Source organism: Budorcas taxicolor, chromosome 5 (assembly GCF_023091745.1).
Source record: "Budorcas taxicolor isolate Tak-1 chromosome 5, Takin1.1, whole genome shotgun sequence".
Lineage (NCBI taxonomy): Eukaryota > Metazoa > Chordata > Mammalia > Artiodactyla > Bovidae > Budorcas > Budorcas taxicolor.
The window spans coordinates 125834488-125851819 of NC_068914.1; the positions used below are offsets into that span (position 1 = coordinate 125834488).

Below are 17332 nucleotides of genomic sequence, written 5' to 3' on the forward strand. Positions count from 1 at the left end.
AAAAGAAAACTGCAGGGTGTTTCTTCTAAAAATATATACATCCCATAAGGGCACAGGAGAATCTGAAACTAGTTAGTAAGCATGCACTATGTGGGAACAATTTTTAACATCCGCTGCTTGACCACATACCTACACAATGATCACAGCATAATCACACCCAGAATTAAATTACCAGTATTAGAAGGAGTCTGATGGAGTGGCTAGGATGACTTCCACCCCTGAGGGCTACCAGGAAAATGAAATTTACCGTAACCTCTTGAGGATTGTTTTTGGGGAAAGAAGTAGGATGTGTAATGAATGCATGTTCTCAATCTGAGAAAGTCCTGAGACTCGCCCTACATGACTTTAAATCTCTCATTTTAATCATGAACATTAGCAGGCAACTGCTTTTAAAATTACACAAGCAATGTTTTATAAACAGACACGGTTTCCTGGGTAGGGGAAAAAAAAGGTTTCTCCTTAGTGAGGACAAAAAATCAAAAGTCCTCTTTCTCCTGACTGAAGGAGACTATAGCAAGATCAGAACTGTTTCTAGAAGCAAGTTCTAGAAGTGTTTTTTGAAGCTACTGCCTATGATATGGAAATAAGCTGTCCCCAAACCAGTTCTACAAAATGATCTGTTTAAAAAATACTAAAAATTGACCACAATGAGCATGCTCATGTTTCTCAACACTGTATTGATATTTACAAGCAGTTGTAACACTCGTGAGTAGTTTATTTTTAAACACTAAAATAATTTTAGGAATAAAAGACAAATGAGCCACTGCTGGAATAGTTATATACTTTTGAAGTATTCTGTTGGTATATTCAAGTAGATAAAGGTCTGTTCTGTTCACACGTTAGTTTCTGCTAATTTTTGTTACCTTTGCCTCGAAAAATGCTAGCAAGAGGTGCATTCCATTAGGCAAATACCCTACTGTCTCTGTTCTTCCTCCGTCTCCTGTGCCCTACCTCCCAGATCACTCCATGCCTCCCCAAACCCAGCATGCTCTCTCAAACACTAATGCTACTCCTTCTGCATGGACTGTATCTCCAACTCTTTCCCTCCTTGTTCCGCCTCATTCCTTAGGATTCATTTCAACTGGGGCTTGGTCTGGAATGTCTTCCATGAGTTGCCTGTTCACTCATATGTTAGTTAACCACACCCAGAAGACCCTTTGTTGCAGCAGGCATCACACTGAATGGACTAGGCTAGACTTGACTACATACACAACTCTCCCTCTTTCAATCTGATGCACAGTGGGTGCTAACCAACGGCTGAATGAAGGAACACTGATAGATGTTCAATAAACATCAGGCAAATAAAAGATGAATGAATGTTTGGTTTTATCCCGGCCTTCTTCCTTCTGAGCAAGACATTTATTCTCATTTCCTCTACTACCTGGTATGCACACACCATGATTACTAACTTCTTTCCCCTCAAGCCATATCCTCTCTTCCTACAACATTTAAGAGGTGACTTCTTTTTTTTTTTTTTTTCCGTCCGTGCTGCATGGCTTGTGGGATCTGTTTCCTGACCAGGGATTGAAGCTGGGCCCTTGGCAGTCAGAGTGCAGAGCCATAACCATTGGCCCTCCAGAGAATTCCCTCCAGGACCTTTTCAATGGTCAGTAATTGAGGCCCTCTTGCACGAACTCCCTCAGGTACTTCCTTCTTCGACACACAGTATTACATATCGCCTCCTACGTCTTCCCTGTCTTTCTTCCTGCCAGACTCGGGAGAACTGAGTCTTAACTCCTTCTTACAAGCTTACCATTCTTCTACTCTGGAACCCTGACTTCCTGTTTTCCCTGTGAACAGACCTTCACTTATTGCCTCCATCCTTATCTCATCAATTTCTTTCTCTCAATGAGCTTTCATTCTCCTTTCCAAGATCTAACTCTCCATGGCTCTGTGCCCATCTCTGTACCAGCTCCCACTTCTCTCTGCCTATAGAAATCCACCTTTCACAGCTGCTTCCCACATCCTCTTTCTTATACCATGTCTTTCTCTTCTCCTCTACTGAATTCTCCTCCACATCTTGCCTTGAACATCATGATTAGCTTTTGCTGAAAAGCTAATATTCTGCCAGGGAGGGCTTACAAGTGACTTTATACATCAGTCATTTATTCTTCCTAATAGTCTTTCAGTGCTAATAGAAACTTTATAACATTTATTTTGATTCTCCCAAAATGCTTATGAAATTCTAAGCCTATAATTAAAAACATATTTGGTATAAACTCTTGTTGGGTGAATTTAACATCCAATGCATTGAAGACCAGCCAGCCCAAATTATTTTACTCAAAATCCCAGAGATGCCATCAAAAGAACTCTTTCTAGTATCACTCATGATGCAACCTTTTATTGACCACATTCAATCCAGCTGAGAGTTTAGGTCAAAACTGGAATCAATGTGAGGATTTTAACAATGCAGTCTTCAACTAACAGGGGGTGTGGAGGGGCAGGACTGGAATACACCAGAGAGGGCAGGGCACAAGAGGCAGCTGGATTGTAGTAGTGATACTTTAACTAAGGAACTTATGGAGTTTGCCAGATTTTCCTGACATAATGGGTGTGGAGCTGCTACTGCTGCTAAGTCACTTCAGTCGTGTCCGACTCTGTGCGATCCCATAGACAGCAGCCCACCAGGCTCCCCCATCCCTGGGATTCTCTAGGCAAGAATACTGGAGTGGGTTGCCATTTCGTTCTCCAACGCATGAAAGTGAAAAGTCAAAGTGAAATCGCTCAGTTGTGTCCGACTCTTCGCGACTCCATGGACTGCAGCCTACCAGGCTCCTCCGTCCATGGGATTTTCCAGGCAAGAGTACTGGGTGTGGAGGGATTTGTCTAAAAAGCTTTATTCCTCATAGAATTACAGAATCCTAAGGCTAGACAGAAACCACACCCAAGAACGTGAACTGCTGAACTCACATGGCAGGTGCTGCACACACCATCTACTTTACCCTTCACCATCTAAATAGAAGCTCTTCTTTTTATATTAATTACCCTGTTATCATCAAATATAAATACACAACCAAGTGAAAAGATGTTACAAATGTTAGCATTTTGCATTATATGAGTCTCTTCTTTAAAATGTCTTAATACAGAAAGCTTCAAATATATATAAAGACTACAATGATGAGACCCTTTGTACTCATCACCCAGTTTCAGCTTCATGACAGGTGGGAGTCTTCTGTCTGTTATTTTTGTAGAAAGTACCATGCTGTGTTTTCCTCTGATTTTCTTAGTTTTATTGGTTTGCATTGGCCTACACCTGGCTCTCTTTTCTCCCCAACCTCCAGTTTTGGTTTGGTGTTCTTTCCCGAGCTGTTTTCCTCTAAAAAATCCAAAATCAATATACCAGTAGTGATTTGCTATGATTAAACTTATTTATAATATAGAACTCCTTTTGAATATAGCATTCCCATATCAGAATGGTAACAGAATTAAAACAGGGAAAAGAAAATCAGTCCAATTCTATAGACAACAAGTCTTTTAAAAGAGCTAGGCTAACACCATCTCTGTCACACACACACACACACACACTCTCACACTCTTCTCATTCTCGCTCTCCCGCCACCCAGTAAATATACTAGCCTTTCTTTTCTTTTTTTTGTCTAATCTTTTGGCCACACCATGTGGCATGTGGACTCTTAGTTCCTTGACCAGGGACTGAACCCGTACCACCCGCCCCGCCCCCACTGCATTGGAAGGTGGAGTCTCAACCATTGGACTGCCAGGGAAATCCCATAAATATACTTTTAAAACTGCCATACACTTACGATTTCATGATTCTATTTCTTAAAATTCAATATCAAGAAAGAAAAGCAGGGAGTTCCCTGGTTTCCTAGTGGTTAGGACTCTGGGCTTACACTGGCGTGACTCAGGTTCAGCCCCTAGTCAAGGACCTGAGATCCCTAACCCTAAACCCTGAACCCTAACCCTCCCACAAGCCACAAAAAAGTAAGAAATAAAAAGGCAGGTGTGTTAAACTAAAGCTCATTTAATTAAATGTTATCTTTAGCTGCCAAATAATATATCTAATACAGGGTCTTTCATGTCCTAATCATGGTATTAATATTTCTATCACTGCATGCAAACATCCATTGCTGGCTTTCCACTAGAGGAAAGACTGAAATAAGACTGGAATCTTTCAGCCAGAAATATCACAGTTACACTTCATTTGGGTCTGACACACAAGACAGCATCTCACACTGTTTTGTACAAAGAGTCAAAGAACACAATACCAACAATGTTGGAAATCAATCCACCAGGCAGGAGCAGTGCTCTGCTATCTGGTCCTCACACTCGATGTAGTGTGATTAGCATGGATAGGCCTGCTCCTGGGCTGTAAACAATCATCTCAGGGCAACACCACTACCATTCAAGGCCACTGAAGCACCCCTCCACCTGGCCAGTGCCCCTTTGTACTATGGCACCTCTGACTCTAGGTCCATCTTGCAAACACCCCACTTATATTTTCCTCCTAAATTTCTACTGAAGTTCAAAAGAACAGCCTCTTCAGGAAGCCCTCTACTTATTCCAAAATCTCATCATTTGCTAAGAAACCCAAAAAGGGAAATAAATCTCACATGCATTTTATCATACCCCCAAAACTCAATCATGACCCTCTCCTAGAAAGTTATCAGTTTATTCAATGTTGTCAGAAAGTACATCAAAGACTGAAACTCAGAATGATCCTGAATGTATGCTGTACTTTCCAAGTCAAGATTACTTTAGGGTTTTGTTTTTCTGGGTTTTAATTTTCACAGTGTTTGTTTCCCAGAGACAGAAGGCATCTTCTTAACCAAACAGTCAACTGGAGCAAAAACAAGTGCTCTGGAGCAAGAAAAACCACAGTAGTGGGTCAGCCTCTAAGATTCACTACTCCAAAAATGTAACTATATCTGAAATGCTGGTGAGAACAGCAGATGCCAAGGGCGCTTATCTGCCAATCTTCTTAGAAGTATCATGAGAGCGCTTCCCTCGGAGCATCTGTGCCACATTAAACTATTCACGGCCACGAGCAGTGGTTGTCCTGTTACATGGCCAGGGCACACCTGCATCTCCTCGTCTGTGCATCCATGGCCAGCACCGGGTGAAGAGACAGTCTGCTTCAGTGTCTCCTAAAGAGTTCTTTTAGATCCTTGAGAAGGGAAGATGCGCTCTACCCCTTCCTCACCTTATTTTCAGGCATATCACAATGCTCCCGAAGCTTCTGTAGTGGGGAGAGGAGTACACACTGAGACTGCAACATTATCCCAGTCACAGGTATGCTCCAAAGTTCCCTGAGTTCCAGATGGATGGAAAATAGAAGTTCCCCAAAGCTAAATAAAGCCAGCTCCTATTCTAAGAGTAAAACATATTCATTCATTCACGCATTGTTCATTCCTGTATTCAGTATTTACAAAAATCCAAGACACAGACATAGAGAACAAATATATGGATATCAAGGGGTTAAGGGAGGGTGGGATAAACTGGGAGACTGGGATTAACATATATACACTACTGATACTATGTATAAAATAGATAACTAATGAGAACCTATCACATAGCACAGGGAACTCTACTTAATGCACTGAGCTGACCTGAAAAAGTCCAAAAGGGAGATAATATGTGTATATGCATGGCTGATTCATTTTGTTGTATAGCAGAATCTAACACAACTCTGTAAAGCAACTATACTCCAATGAAAGCTTATTTTTTAAAAACTCAGAAATGTGACAGGTTGCAGAGCTAGCAGAAGAATCTCTTTTACTTTGGGAAGGAGAACTTGAGATCAAGGAAAAATGCTGTGTCTACTTTTCTTGCCACTTCCTCCAGGGATCCCCTGCAAGAAGGGATGGCAACCCACTCCAGTATTCTTGCCTGGAGAATTCTAGGACAGAGGAGCCTGGTGGGCTACAGTCCACGGGGTAGAAAGACTCAGACACAACTGAGTGACCAACACTATTCTTTTTTAACTTAAACCAACACTATTCTTTTATAATTTACTTTTGTAAAAGAATAGAGGAATCTTTCTATTCAACCCGAACAACTGGGATTCCACTGAAGGCACCTGGGATTCCACTGAAAGCACCTCTCTCACTGTCCACACACTGGCATCTTTTGATGGAGAACTCTGCTGACTTGGTCCATGTGCTTTCCTGGGAGTTTTCCAGAAGCATAAGGGAAAAACAGGTTTAACCTCAGCTAAGATGTCTCAGTGAGAGATGAGGCACAGCTCATATAATTGTGACCACATATGGGATACAACCTAAGATGTTATCTTGCTTGCCAAGGCTTGGAAAAACATTCCCTGGAGGCACACAGGAAAAGAGAAAGTAGCTGGGCAGAGAACAGCGGGGATCAGAGGGTGGCAGGGCGGGGATGGAGTGTGTGGCTGGGGGTCAAGGACGTGGGGAGAACAGCTAGAAGCCCTGGAGAGAACATGCCCCGTGTCTGAACTCTCTAAATAAATTATGAGTATTGTTATTTTTATGAAACATTTAACCCAAGGGACACTTAGGATTAATATTATCTTTTTCAACATAGAGAAAAGATAAAAATGCATTATAATGATTTAACAGGTCAGAAGTCAGTCAAGAGCACTTCACTTCCCCCACTGATATACTACTGGGTTATCATGCCTGATTTGTAGTTTTTACCATGAGTATTTTCATTCACTTTGTTTTCTTTTCAAAATTAATTTATTTGACTGTGTCGGGTCTTAGTTGCGATATATGGGATCTTGCGCTGTGTGCATGGATTCTCTAGTTGTGGCACGTGGGTTTAGTTGCTCCACAGCATATGGGATCTCAGTTCCCTGACCAGGAATTGAACCTGCGTCCCCTGCATTGCAAGGTGGATTATTAACCACTGGACCACCAGGCAAGTCCCCCAAACTGTCTTTTTCTGTAATTTCTGCTAACTTTGAGATTGTGTCATAATTAAAGCTGCCAGACAACCAGACACTTTGGTATTTCAGGATCCACTCAAGGTCATGAACCTTGCCTCCATCTACTGGAGAAAGCATTGTAAGAATGTTTTAGGGCAGTGGATCAAGTCAGATCTAAAGTAAACAAAAACTACTTGCTAGGCTCAAAAAATTAAGACTTTTTTCTATTTGCCCTCTTAAACTTTCTCTGTTATTTCTCTGTACATAATTCTCTGTTATTAGTATTTGTGTTAACACACATTTCACAATGAAAACAGAGAATTATACCTCAGTAGCTGAATAAATATGTCATATTCAATTGATTTGTTGCTGCTGTTGTTTTACCACAGGAGACAAACTTTCGAGTCTTAAAAGAAACTTACTCCTTCCTACATATTTAGCTACCCAATTAAAACAAATTCATTTTTGTAGATTTAACTTCACTTCACTGTAACAGTCTTTACTATTTTCCACTTTCTTATCCAACTTCTGATCAGAGGGCGGCAGAAATTAGTAGCGAAGGAATAATCTGCACCCTACAGGAAACCAGGGCATCTTCCTGGCTTGGGTAAAATAATAATTAGAAACGCAAAGGCCCAGTTGCAGTAATGAGAAACTTAGCATCAGTCACTCTTAAGTAAATGGACTTTCAGGTTGGCCATAATTAAGCATGAATGAAATATTAATTATTTAACTCATATCATTAATAAGTTTTTCTAAAACATTGTGGAAGTTTCTCCATAGTCGGAGAAATGTCTGCACTTTTCTGTCAAAGAAGTAAACTTAACTGCCCCATAACCAGACTCAACCCTTTCTTTCCTTCATTGCAAAAGGTCCTGCTAAATGTTTCCCTCTACTCTCTACAATCCACTCTTCACTATGACTTTTTTGACTAATCCTCTGCCAGGCTCACTGACAAGCACTCAACATACATTAGCTAATAGGATCTTCACAATCCTGTGTGGCAGAAACCACCATTCCCATTTTACAGATGAGGAAACTGAGACAAACAGCTTAAGATACAATCGGGAGAATTCTGTGTTCCTTCGATTATAAGATGCCACCACATTTTATCATATTACTAATTTAAAATTTTTTGATAGGGTAAAATACACATAAAAATTTACCATTTTTACATGTACAGTTCAGTGGCAATAAGTACACTCGCAGGTCTGTGGAATCATCACCATCATCCATCTACAGAACTCTTTTCATATTGCAAAACTCAAGCTCTGTATCTATTAAATACTAACTCCACATCCCACCCTTTCCCCCGCGAATGGCAACCACTATTCTATTTTCTCTCTCTATGAATTCATTTGACTACTCTAGGTATCTGCATGCATGCTCAGTCATGTCCAACTCTTTGCGACCCCCATGGACTGCAGCCTGCCAGGAACCTCTCTGACATGGAATTTCCCGGGGAAGAATACAGGAGTTTGTTGCCATTCCCTTCTCCAGGGGATCTTCCTAACCCAGGGATCAAACTCAAGTATCCTGCACTGCAGGCAGATTCTTTATCATCTGAGCCACCAGGGAAGCCCCAACATGTACAGATACCACTTTTAAGATCATAAAACACATCACAGCTTCTGAGATATCAAATGGGACAAGGCTATACTATCAGCAAATCATTAAATTGCAAGCATAAGACCTTCTGCCTGTTGGATTCTTAATACTGCCTCAATTCCCTTTGGTTCTAAAATTAGTCTATGATAGGCTAAGCTCTGACTATTCATGTCATACCTATGCCTTTTTGCTTAGTGTATTTTTTACTGAAGCACAGTTGAATTATAATGCAGTGTTAATTGCTACAGTATAGCAAGGTGACTCAGTTATATACATATATACACACAAATTCTTTTTTATATTATTTTCCATTATTGATAATCACAGGATACTGAATATAGTTCCCTGCGTTTATGGTAGCTGGGACTATTGTTGGTATTCAGTCACTAAGACGTGTCCTACTCTGTGATCCCATGGACTGAAGCACACCAGGCTCCTGTGTCCTCCAGTGGGGATTAGCAGATGTAAACTGGTATATACAGAAGGATAAACAACAAGGTCGCACACCTATGCCTTCATTATTCCAAACACTCACTCCCACTCTCCCCTTCTTGCTTTGGGCTTTGCCCTTTGTCATCAATCTTTTTTTTAAAATTTCATTATTTATGTGCTTGCAAAAATACACGTAATTTGGAAGGACTGGATTCCACATGAGGGGACAGATATAAATCAGGTTGTACAAATATAAATAAGTTTAACCCAAGAAAACTTACCTCTGTGGAGTTAACATTTGGTTAGTTTTTTAATTGTCTGTTTTTTGGATAAAAACTGAATCTTTGTAAGGTGTGTGAAGTATTTGTCCATTTTGTGGATTCTTAACTTTAAAATGTTAGATATTAAGACAAACAGCAACCAAAACCACAAATTAATAAGCCATTATCCATCAAATGAATAAATTTAACACAATAAATAAATGCTATTTTAATAAATGTTAAATCCAGTTCATTCAAATGTATATACCATTTTATCATTCATGGAGTAACATTCATCACAAATATAATTACTGACCACCTGTTACATGCCAAGCATTGTTCTAGGGACCATCAATGCAGTGGTTTTGTTTGGATTTGTTTTAAATATAGTCAAAAGTCTCAGTGATACTTCCATTCCAGTTGGAGAGAGAAAAAAATACATATAAATATGGCAAATACATAGTACATAAGAAAGTGGTGCATTCTTAGTAAAAAAATAAAAATAGGGATATGCACTATGAAGAATAACTACATGAAATTTTAGATCAGGTGGGCAGAAAAGGCCTCACGGAGAGCACAACTTTTACGTAAATGTGACGAAACTAGTCATCCAGATAATCTGAGAAAAGAACTTTCTAGGCAGAGTACACAGCCAGGGCAAAGGCCCTGAGGCCCAGTTTCACCAACATGTTTGAGAATCAGTGAGGAATCCCACATGCCTGAAGTGGAGCAAAAGGGCAATGAGACCTGAGGTCAGAAGGCAACAAGGAGCTAGTACGAAACTAAAGGCCTTGCAGTCCAGCAAGCACTGTGGTTTCTGTCTCTAAGTCACATGTGACTACCACTGTAGGTTTCTCAGAAAGGCATGGATGACATGATTTATGTTTCAGGAACCATCACGTCACTTTCAGTCTTTTCCAGAAACACTTTAACAGACTGAGCACCTATTAATGGAGATACTTTGGACACAAGTGAAACACTTAACCACAGAGCCCTCATGTTATGGCTGCATTGGCTGCTTCTAAATGCAGGGTGGGAATGGGTTCCTCTAAGCTCCCTTCCCAAAGTGTGCTGAATGGTCAGGAAAACAAGCAGTAAAGAAGGGGCAAGGGAGGAGGGAGAAACAGCCTGAGAAATATGCCAGGAAATCTCTGGTTTCAGAGCATGAAGCAGTTCCCCAAAGAAATCAGCAGACCTGGATACTTAAATCTCCAGAGGATAAACTTGCAGAAAAACTAAAGGTGCAATAATTAGGTATTGAAAGTAATATATCTATTATACAAAGTAAAATATACAATATAAAATATCTAAAATACTATTATACAAAGTAAACTATCTCAAAGTAAGATATATAAAGTAAAATATTTATGCTTGTCAAGGTTGCAGAGATGCGCTAAAAGATGAACCGTACCATCTGCACTTGAAATGGGGAAGTACACCGGCTGGAACAGGGTGGGAGCGTTGGTGTTCATGTCACGTCACATGAAAATGCTTCAGGTACAGGATGTACTGATACCATTAAGGTTCCCAAAGCAAACAACTGACATTGCCACCATAGACCAAAAATAGACTGTCATTATTTCATACAATTTTCATTAACTTTTATGTAAAAGCAATGAACTTAGAAGCTTATTCATGCATTTTCCTGAAAAACTGAATATCCATTAAATACTTACAAAATAAACACTTTTTCTAGCTTCTCTTTTGAATATTTCTGTGACATTCTGTGGATTTTCTGTGTTTAACACATACTAAAACAGCATTTAGCATTGTTTTTAGGGAAAGGGCAGATCTGCCATGCAATCAGTTTTCGAGAAGGATGCCTAGAAAGAGGCTCATTGTTCAGTGACTAAACACCATTCAGAGCCCAATCCACAGATTAACTCATGTACTGGAATCGAAATGACTGTCACAACCACTAGATGGCACTTGATACCACATACTGCTACCAACATCCCTTGCTATTAGAAGTATCTTTTCACTGATTGTGCTGCAGTCCATGGGGTCGCAGAGTCAGACACGACTGAGCAACTGAACAATTCACTGTACTCCCTATTTTGAATCGATATTGGCCCTTTTCAAATAAACTTCCCAGTATTACCAGTAAAGCATCTATTAAGTGCAAAACTCTTTCCTCACAGGACTATTTGTTTTGGGCCTCAGCAGATCATTCAAGCACAGTTCAAATGCTAGTCCACCTTTATGGGCAAAATCAGGTGACCAGCTGGCAACACAGGAAATGTATACTAACAGCAATTTTTAAAAAAACGATTTTTAGAGTCAAAAGGAAATCAGAATCTCTTAATGGATAAAGTCGGGGCAAACTTGTCACCCTGTAGCTGTTTTATTCCTGTTCTGATCAGCTACTTTATGTTCTAAGTTTTGGCCTAAGCAACAGAAGATTCACGGTGTGGGGCTGGTAACAAGCGGATATCTACCATTTGACTCTGGAGCCACTCGATGAGTGTTTCCGCTGTAGAGTCCGGGATCTGGCACCTCAAGCCTTCCTTCTCATCCGCTTCCATCATCTCCAGCAACCCGCGCAGGTCTTCCACAAGGTGCAGGGCTCGCAAGCTTCCCATGAACGGGGAGGTGGGGGACTGGCAATCGAAAATCCCATTGGAATATTCCAGGGCCTTAGAACCTAGGTTTAAAAAAAAAATCATAGGGCAATGGGATTTATGCTGGATAATATACCAAAGGTGAAGGTGACAAGCAAGTCTAGTCACAGTGAGGAATGACCAAACAAGGATTAGGGAAAAGAGACTTCAATCACGTAAATCTCTCCAAGGGATAGTCATTTGGTGAAAAAATAAGTATTACATAATTGATGAGAGATTGTTGCTGTTTAGTCATTGTGTCCAGCTCTTTGCGACCCTGTGGACTGCAGCCCACCAAGCTCCTCCTGTCAAGGGATTTTCCAGGCAAGAAAACTGGAGTGGGTTGCCATTTCCTAAATATCAGTGGTCAAACACTTAACAGGGAGGCCAGCTGTGTGGCATAGTAAGAGTAGGATGGGTCTTGGTATAAGATGTGCTGACCTCAAGAAACACAGGCTAAGAAGAGAGCAGATCAGTTTGTGTGGAGCCATGCATTCCCCAAAATAAAAATTAGAAAGCATAAAGTTTTTAAATTCCCCTAGAAAGAAGTTGCATATTGAGGTAAAAATTGCATAGCATAATTTCAAAGGTAAGAGAGCCAGCTTACTGCCTAGCCAGTTAACTGCCTAGAATTCAATGTCTGACGTTCAATAACTTACACATGTACATTGTATATGTACAAGGGAGCATGTGTGGATAAACACTTTCCCCCACAATTCTGTTTGCAGCCTAGCATCAAATGCTCTTGCTAATGTTAGCTTCCAAACATAGTTTTAAAGCCATTTTTGTTTTCTATTACTTTTACAGAACACTCTACTACTTAAATACATACACTGACTCACAGTGCATTCTGAAAGCACCCATAGACACTTCTACATCTCTTTGATTTTTATTTTCTGGTCTATCAAACTTACCATCAAATATACATATTAACTTTACACTTAAATTTCAACAACTATGATATTTAGGCCATCACCTCACAAATCCAGGTTTCCCTTGTAGCTCAGCCGGTAAAGAATCTGCCTGCAATGCGGAAGACCTGGGTTTGATCCCTTGGTTGGGAAGATCTTCTGGAGAAGGGAAAGGCTACCCACCAGTATTCTGGCCTGGAGAATTCTATGGACTGTGTAGTCCATGGGGTCACAAAGAGCTGGACATGACTGAGCGACTTTCACTTCATTTCTCACAAATCCAAAGGTCTTACAGCTGGATGAGACCTGTGAGCCAACATGTAAGTTCTCTCTCCAGTTGGCCACAGGGCTTGATCAGTTCTAACAATGGGGAAAGGAATTCGCTTTCAGCTGTTTCATTCCATTGACATCCCTGATAGTGGACCACAAGATTTGGATCAAGTATCTGCCAAACTGTGATAATGGTAGCCACTGACAGGTATAGTGATGAATGCTAATGGAGCCACATAACCATGTAAATCAGCCTCCTCAGGAAACCCTGCACAGCTGAGATGAGAACTCAGAAAAAAAAGAGGTGAGCAAGTCAGGAGGAGGGAAGAACAGAAAAGCAGCAAAACCCGGACGTTATAACGTCCTATATTCCAGCAGCTTTAAGTATTAGGATCATACAATGCAATGATTTGAAATACATGTGAGCCCATGGCAACCCTCTGTTCTGTTCAGTCTTCAACACAAAACAAAGTGGGAAGAGGGGAGAGGTGTGTATTTAGAAAAGTCCCAAATGTTTGCTCTCAGGTCTCCTCTTCTTGCTCTTTACCTCAGTTGGAGAAATACTGATGGTAATTTGAAAATATGAATCCAGATCCACCCACAAAGCTCTGACTGACTTAGTGTGAGGGGAGAGCTGGGGAATCTTGCTGTCTTAATGACTCTAGTATTGCTCCCGAGGCCCTGCTGGGACTGAGGGGTCAAGGACACAATCTAAGGGAATGCGTAACACGCAATCCCTCAGAAATATCACTTCCTGATGAGAGGTAAGGTTGTATATAATCCCCGAGAAGAACCTAAAATGGGTTCTAGTTGTTATATTTTCTGAAATTGTGACAGAGTAAATCCATTCTCTTTCTCATATAACAGTCCTTAAACTATTTAAAAGCATATATCATAGAAAATGGGGCTTCCCTGATGGCTCAGTGGTTAAGAATCTGCCTGCAATGCAGCAGATGCAAGAGATGAGGGTTCAATCCCTGGGTCGGGAAAATCCCCTGGAGAGGGAAATGGCAACCCACTCCAGTATTCTTGCTTGGAAAATTCCATGGATAAGGAGACTGGTGGGCTACAGTCCCTGCTGCCCCCCAAGAGTTGGACATGACTGAGTGACTCAAACACAAGGACCCACTGTAGAGCACAGGGAACTATATTCAATATCTTATAAAAACCTATAATGGAAATGAATCCGAAAAAGCAAGTATATGTACATGTAACTGAAATACTTCATTGTATACCTGAAACTAACATACCACTGTAAATCAACTATATTTCAATTTTCAAAAAGGCAGTTAAAACAGACATTTTTTTCAAGAATTAAAAAAATAAAAGCATGTATCATTCCCCAAGCAAGAATACACTTTCCTAGATTAAACAACCAGCTCCTTAGTTTGTTAAACTCTTCACCTTCATGCACATTCTCTAGATAAGTTTTAGTTTGCCAATGACACTGTGAAAACAATATTCTAAGAACTGAATACATTATTCAAAATGTGGTCTGATCTACAAAGGAGGTCAAATTGAAAGAAGGTCTCCAAGACATAGAAGTATAATAAAGAGACCATGCAGGTCGCTTCCCTGAAGAGAAGAACCTTCTGAAGAGGAAAACACCTTTGGTTTCTCCAAACTACCAAAGTCGAGTGGGTCCAATTTGTGACCAGAAAAGAGAAGCAGTTGGGGCCAGGACAACTATATCCTGACCCTGGTCACTGGTCAAGGCCAACTGTAACAGGACCCTGACCACCAGGTGCATGCAGGCCAACCCATTCAGACATATCCTTGTTGTAACTGGCTCATTCCCAAATACATGAAAGTCCTTTTCTTGAGACAAGACACAAAATGTTACAGGAGAGCTTGGTTTGGTGGTGGTTTAGTCACTAAGTCATGTCCGACTCTTGCAACCCCATGGACTGTAGCTTGCCAGGCTCCTCTGTCCATGGGATTTTCCAGGCAAGAATACTGGGGTGGGTTGTCATTTCCTGCTCCAGGGGATCTTCCCAACCCAGGGATCAAACCCGGATCTCCTGCATTGTAAGCAGAATCTCTACCTACTGAGCTACTAGGGAAGCCCATGGAAGACAGAGGAGCTTAGGTCGCACTACTCCTGGGGCATCTGCCGGGGGATGAAGGGGCTCATCTACGAGTCAGTCCCCTCACCATGGTGAGAACACAAGGAGATAATAGTCTACTTCTTTCGCTCAGCTTCTGCAACAGAAAATTGCTAAAGATTCTTAAAAAGGATGATCATTTATTTTTTAATTTATTTTTAATTGGAGGATAATTACTTTACAATACTGTGCTGGTTTCTGCCATACACCAACATGAATCATAGGTATACATATGTCCTCTTCCTCTTGAACCTCCTTCCCACCTCCCACCCTCCTAGGTTGTCACAGAGCACCAGATTTGAGCTCACCAGATTTGAGCACCAAATTGAATGAATTAGCCATTCCGCAAATTCCCACTGGCTATCTGTTTTACATATGATAATGTATGTGTTTCAGGGCTACTCTCTCAATTCATCCCACCCTCGCCTTCCCTCCTCATGTTCACAAGTCCGTTCTTTATGTCTGCGTCTCCATTGCCGAGACTGGCATTTCAGAAAAAAGATTCTGGTGGTCTGGGAAAAGGGTGGACTAGAGCAGGAAAGCAAGTGTGCCAAGGACATCAAGTGGGAGGGTTATTTAGATAGAGCAGGACAACGGTAGCACAAACACAACAGATTTTAGAGAGGAAAAAAGGGACTGGGAGAATTTGGTAGGAGGCAGAACTGACAGAATTTGACTAAGTGGGGGAACATAAGGGGCGTGTCTAGAACGATTTAAACTGTTTATGAAAGTGTATAGAGGGAGGACTATGAGATTAGCCAAGAAAAAGACACCATATGTGAAACAGATCGCCAGTCCAGGTTCCATGCATGAGATAGGGTGCCCAGGGCTGGTGCACTGGGATGACCCTTAGGGATGGGATGGGAAGGGAGGTGGGAGGGGGGCTCAGGATGGGGAACATATACACCCATGGCTGATTCATGTCAATGTATGGCAAAAACCACTACAATACTGTAAAGTAATTAGCCTCCAATTAAAAACACACACACACACACACACAACTAGAGGGGCTTCTGAGAAAAGATGGTGAGCTCAATGTTTTAAATGATGACAAGATGCGTCTATAATAAGACATTGCAGGGGGTTATCTGGTTGGCTGGTAGAGATAAGGTCCTGAAGCTTAGCAAAGAATTGGAAAAATAAACAGATGTGAGACTCATTGCTGGGAAAGTGAATGTTAAACTTAAGGGAAAAGATGAGAACATTCCTGAATATTGGGTAGAGCACTAATCCCTCCCTCCAAATGCAGTCCACAGACCACCTGGACCAGAGTCACCTTTACTCTGGTTTGGAAGCCCAGGAAGGTACCAGAATTTTTTGACATTTTAAAACAAAATTTAAGAATAATTCTGGCAGGAATTGGGGAAGAAGGGCAAAGACTGAAACCATGGTGAACCTAAAGGCACTGGAGAAAGCCAATAAATGAAAATATCAAAGTGGAGAGGTAATAGTTGCAATAAAAAACGCCAAGAGAGCTAAGTAAATGCCATGACTGCGTCTTTTAGAGGATGCAGATTACCTGCTATAATCCCATCCATCTGCTCCAGCGCTGCAGCCAACATGTCACTTGCATCACTCATCATCTTGTTGTCAAGGGCAAATTCGAACCTAGATCTGAAAAAACAATGATGTTTATCATTACATCCTTCAAATGATATATGCTTCCTGGTGGGTTTGATACTTCAACATTAAACTGTAGCTCCACCTAGCAGTGACATACAGAGAATTTGTGAAGTATCAGAGCTGAATTAAATGAATCACTTAATAAACTATGACCAGTCATTGTGTGCCTACTCTACTGCTAGATCTCATGCTATGCCTGATCAGTTAATAAAGTAAGTATGATTCAGTTCTTGCACCCACAGCGTTTAGACTCCAGTAGGACGGTTTCCATGCTGTACTCTGGAGAGCTCTAGGTCTCTGTGAGGGCAACAGAGGTGGCTGTGGAACCCTGCCCAGGGCCATGAGGGATGCTAGATAGATGAGACTTGGTTCTATCTACACTGGCTTCACCCAATTCTGCTCTGTCAATTTTGCCTTTAGTTTTATTTTTTTCCTCAATAAGGAATTACGATGAGATTTGTCTAAGAAAATGATTCGGAACATACATAACAAGGACACACACACCTACTGGCATTTTGCACTGTGACAATGGCTATCCTGTATTGAGTGCCTATGAGTGTATATCCTGTATTGAGTCCCAGACATTAATATAAATTACCCATAATCCTTAGTCATGAGAGAAACCCTATTAAATGCACAAATCCCTCTTCATTTCATAATGATCTTT

At 41.0% G+C, this 17332-nt stretch overlaps 1 protein-coding gene across 3 annotated transcripts in view; it reads right to left on the reverse strand.

Moving 5' to 3' along the window:
* The window catches only part of PPFIBP1 (PPFIA binding protein 1), a 199401-nt gene that overhangs the window by 53675 nt on the left and 128394 nt on the right, over window positions 1-17332 (reverse strand). For all 3 annotated transcript variants that reach the window (XM_052641467.1, XM_052641466.1, XM_052641465.1), the window contains exons 3-4: window positions 16562-16656; window positions 11595-11800 (exon numbers count right to left, since the gene is read on the reverse strand). In XM_052641467.1, the coding sequence (XP_052497427.1) occupies window positions 11595-11800; window positions 16562-16625 (270 nt within the window). In that variant the 5' untranslated portion in view covers window positions 16626-16656. The remainder of the gene's footprint in view (window positions 1-11594; window positions 11801-16561; window positions 16657-17332) is intronic.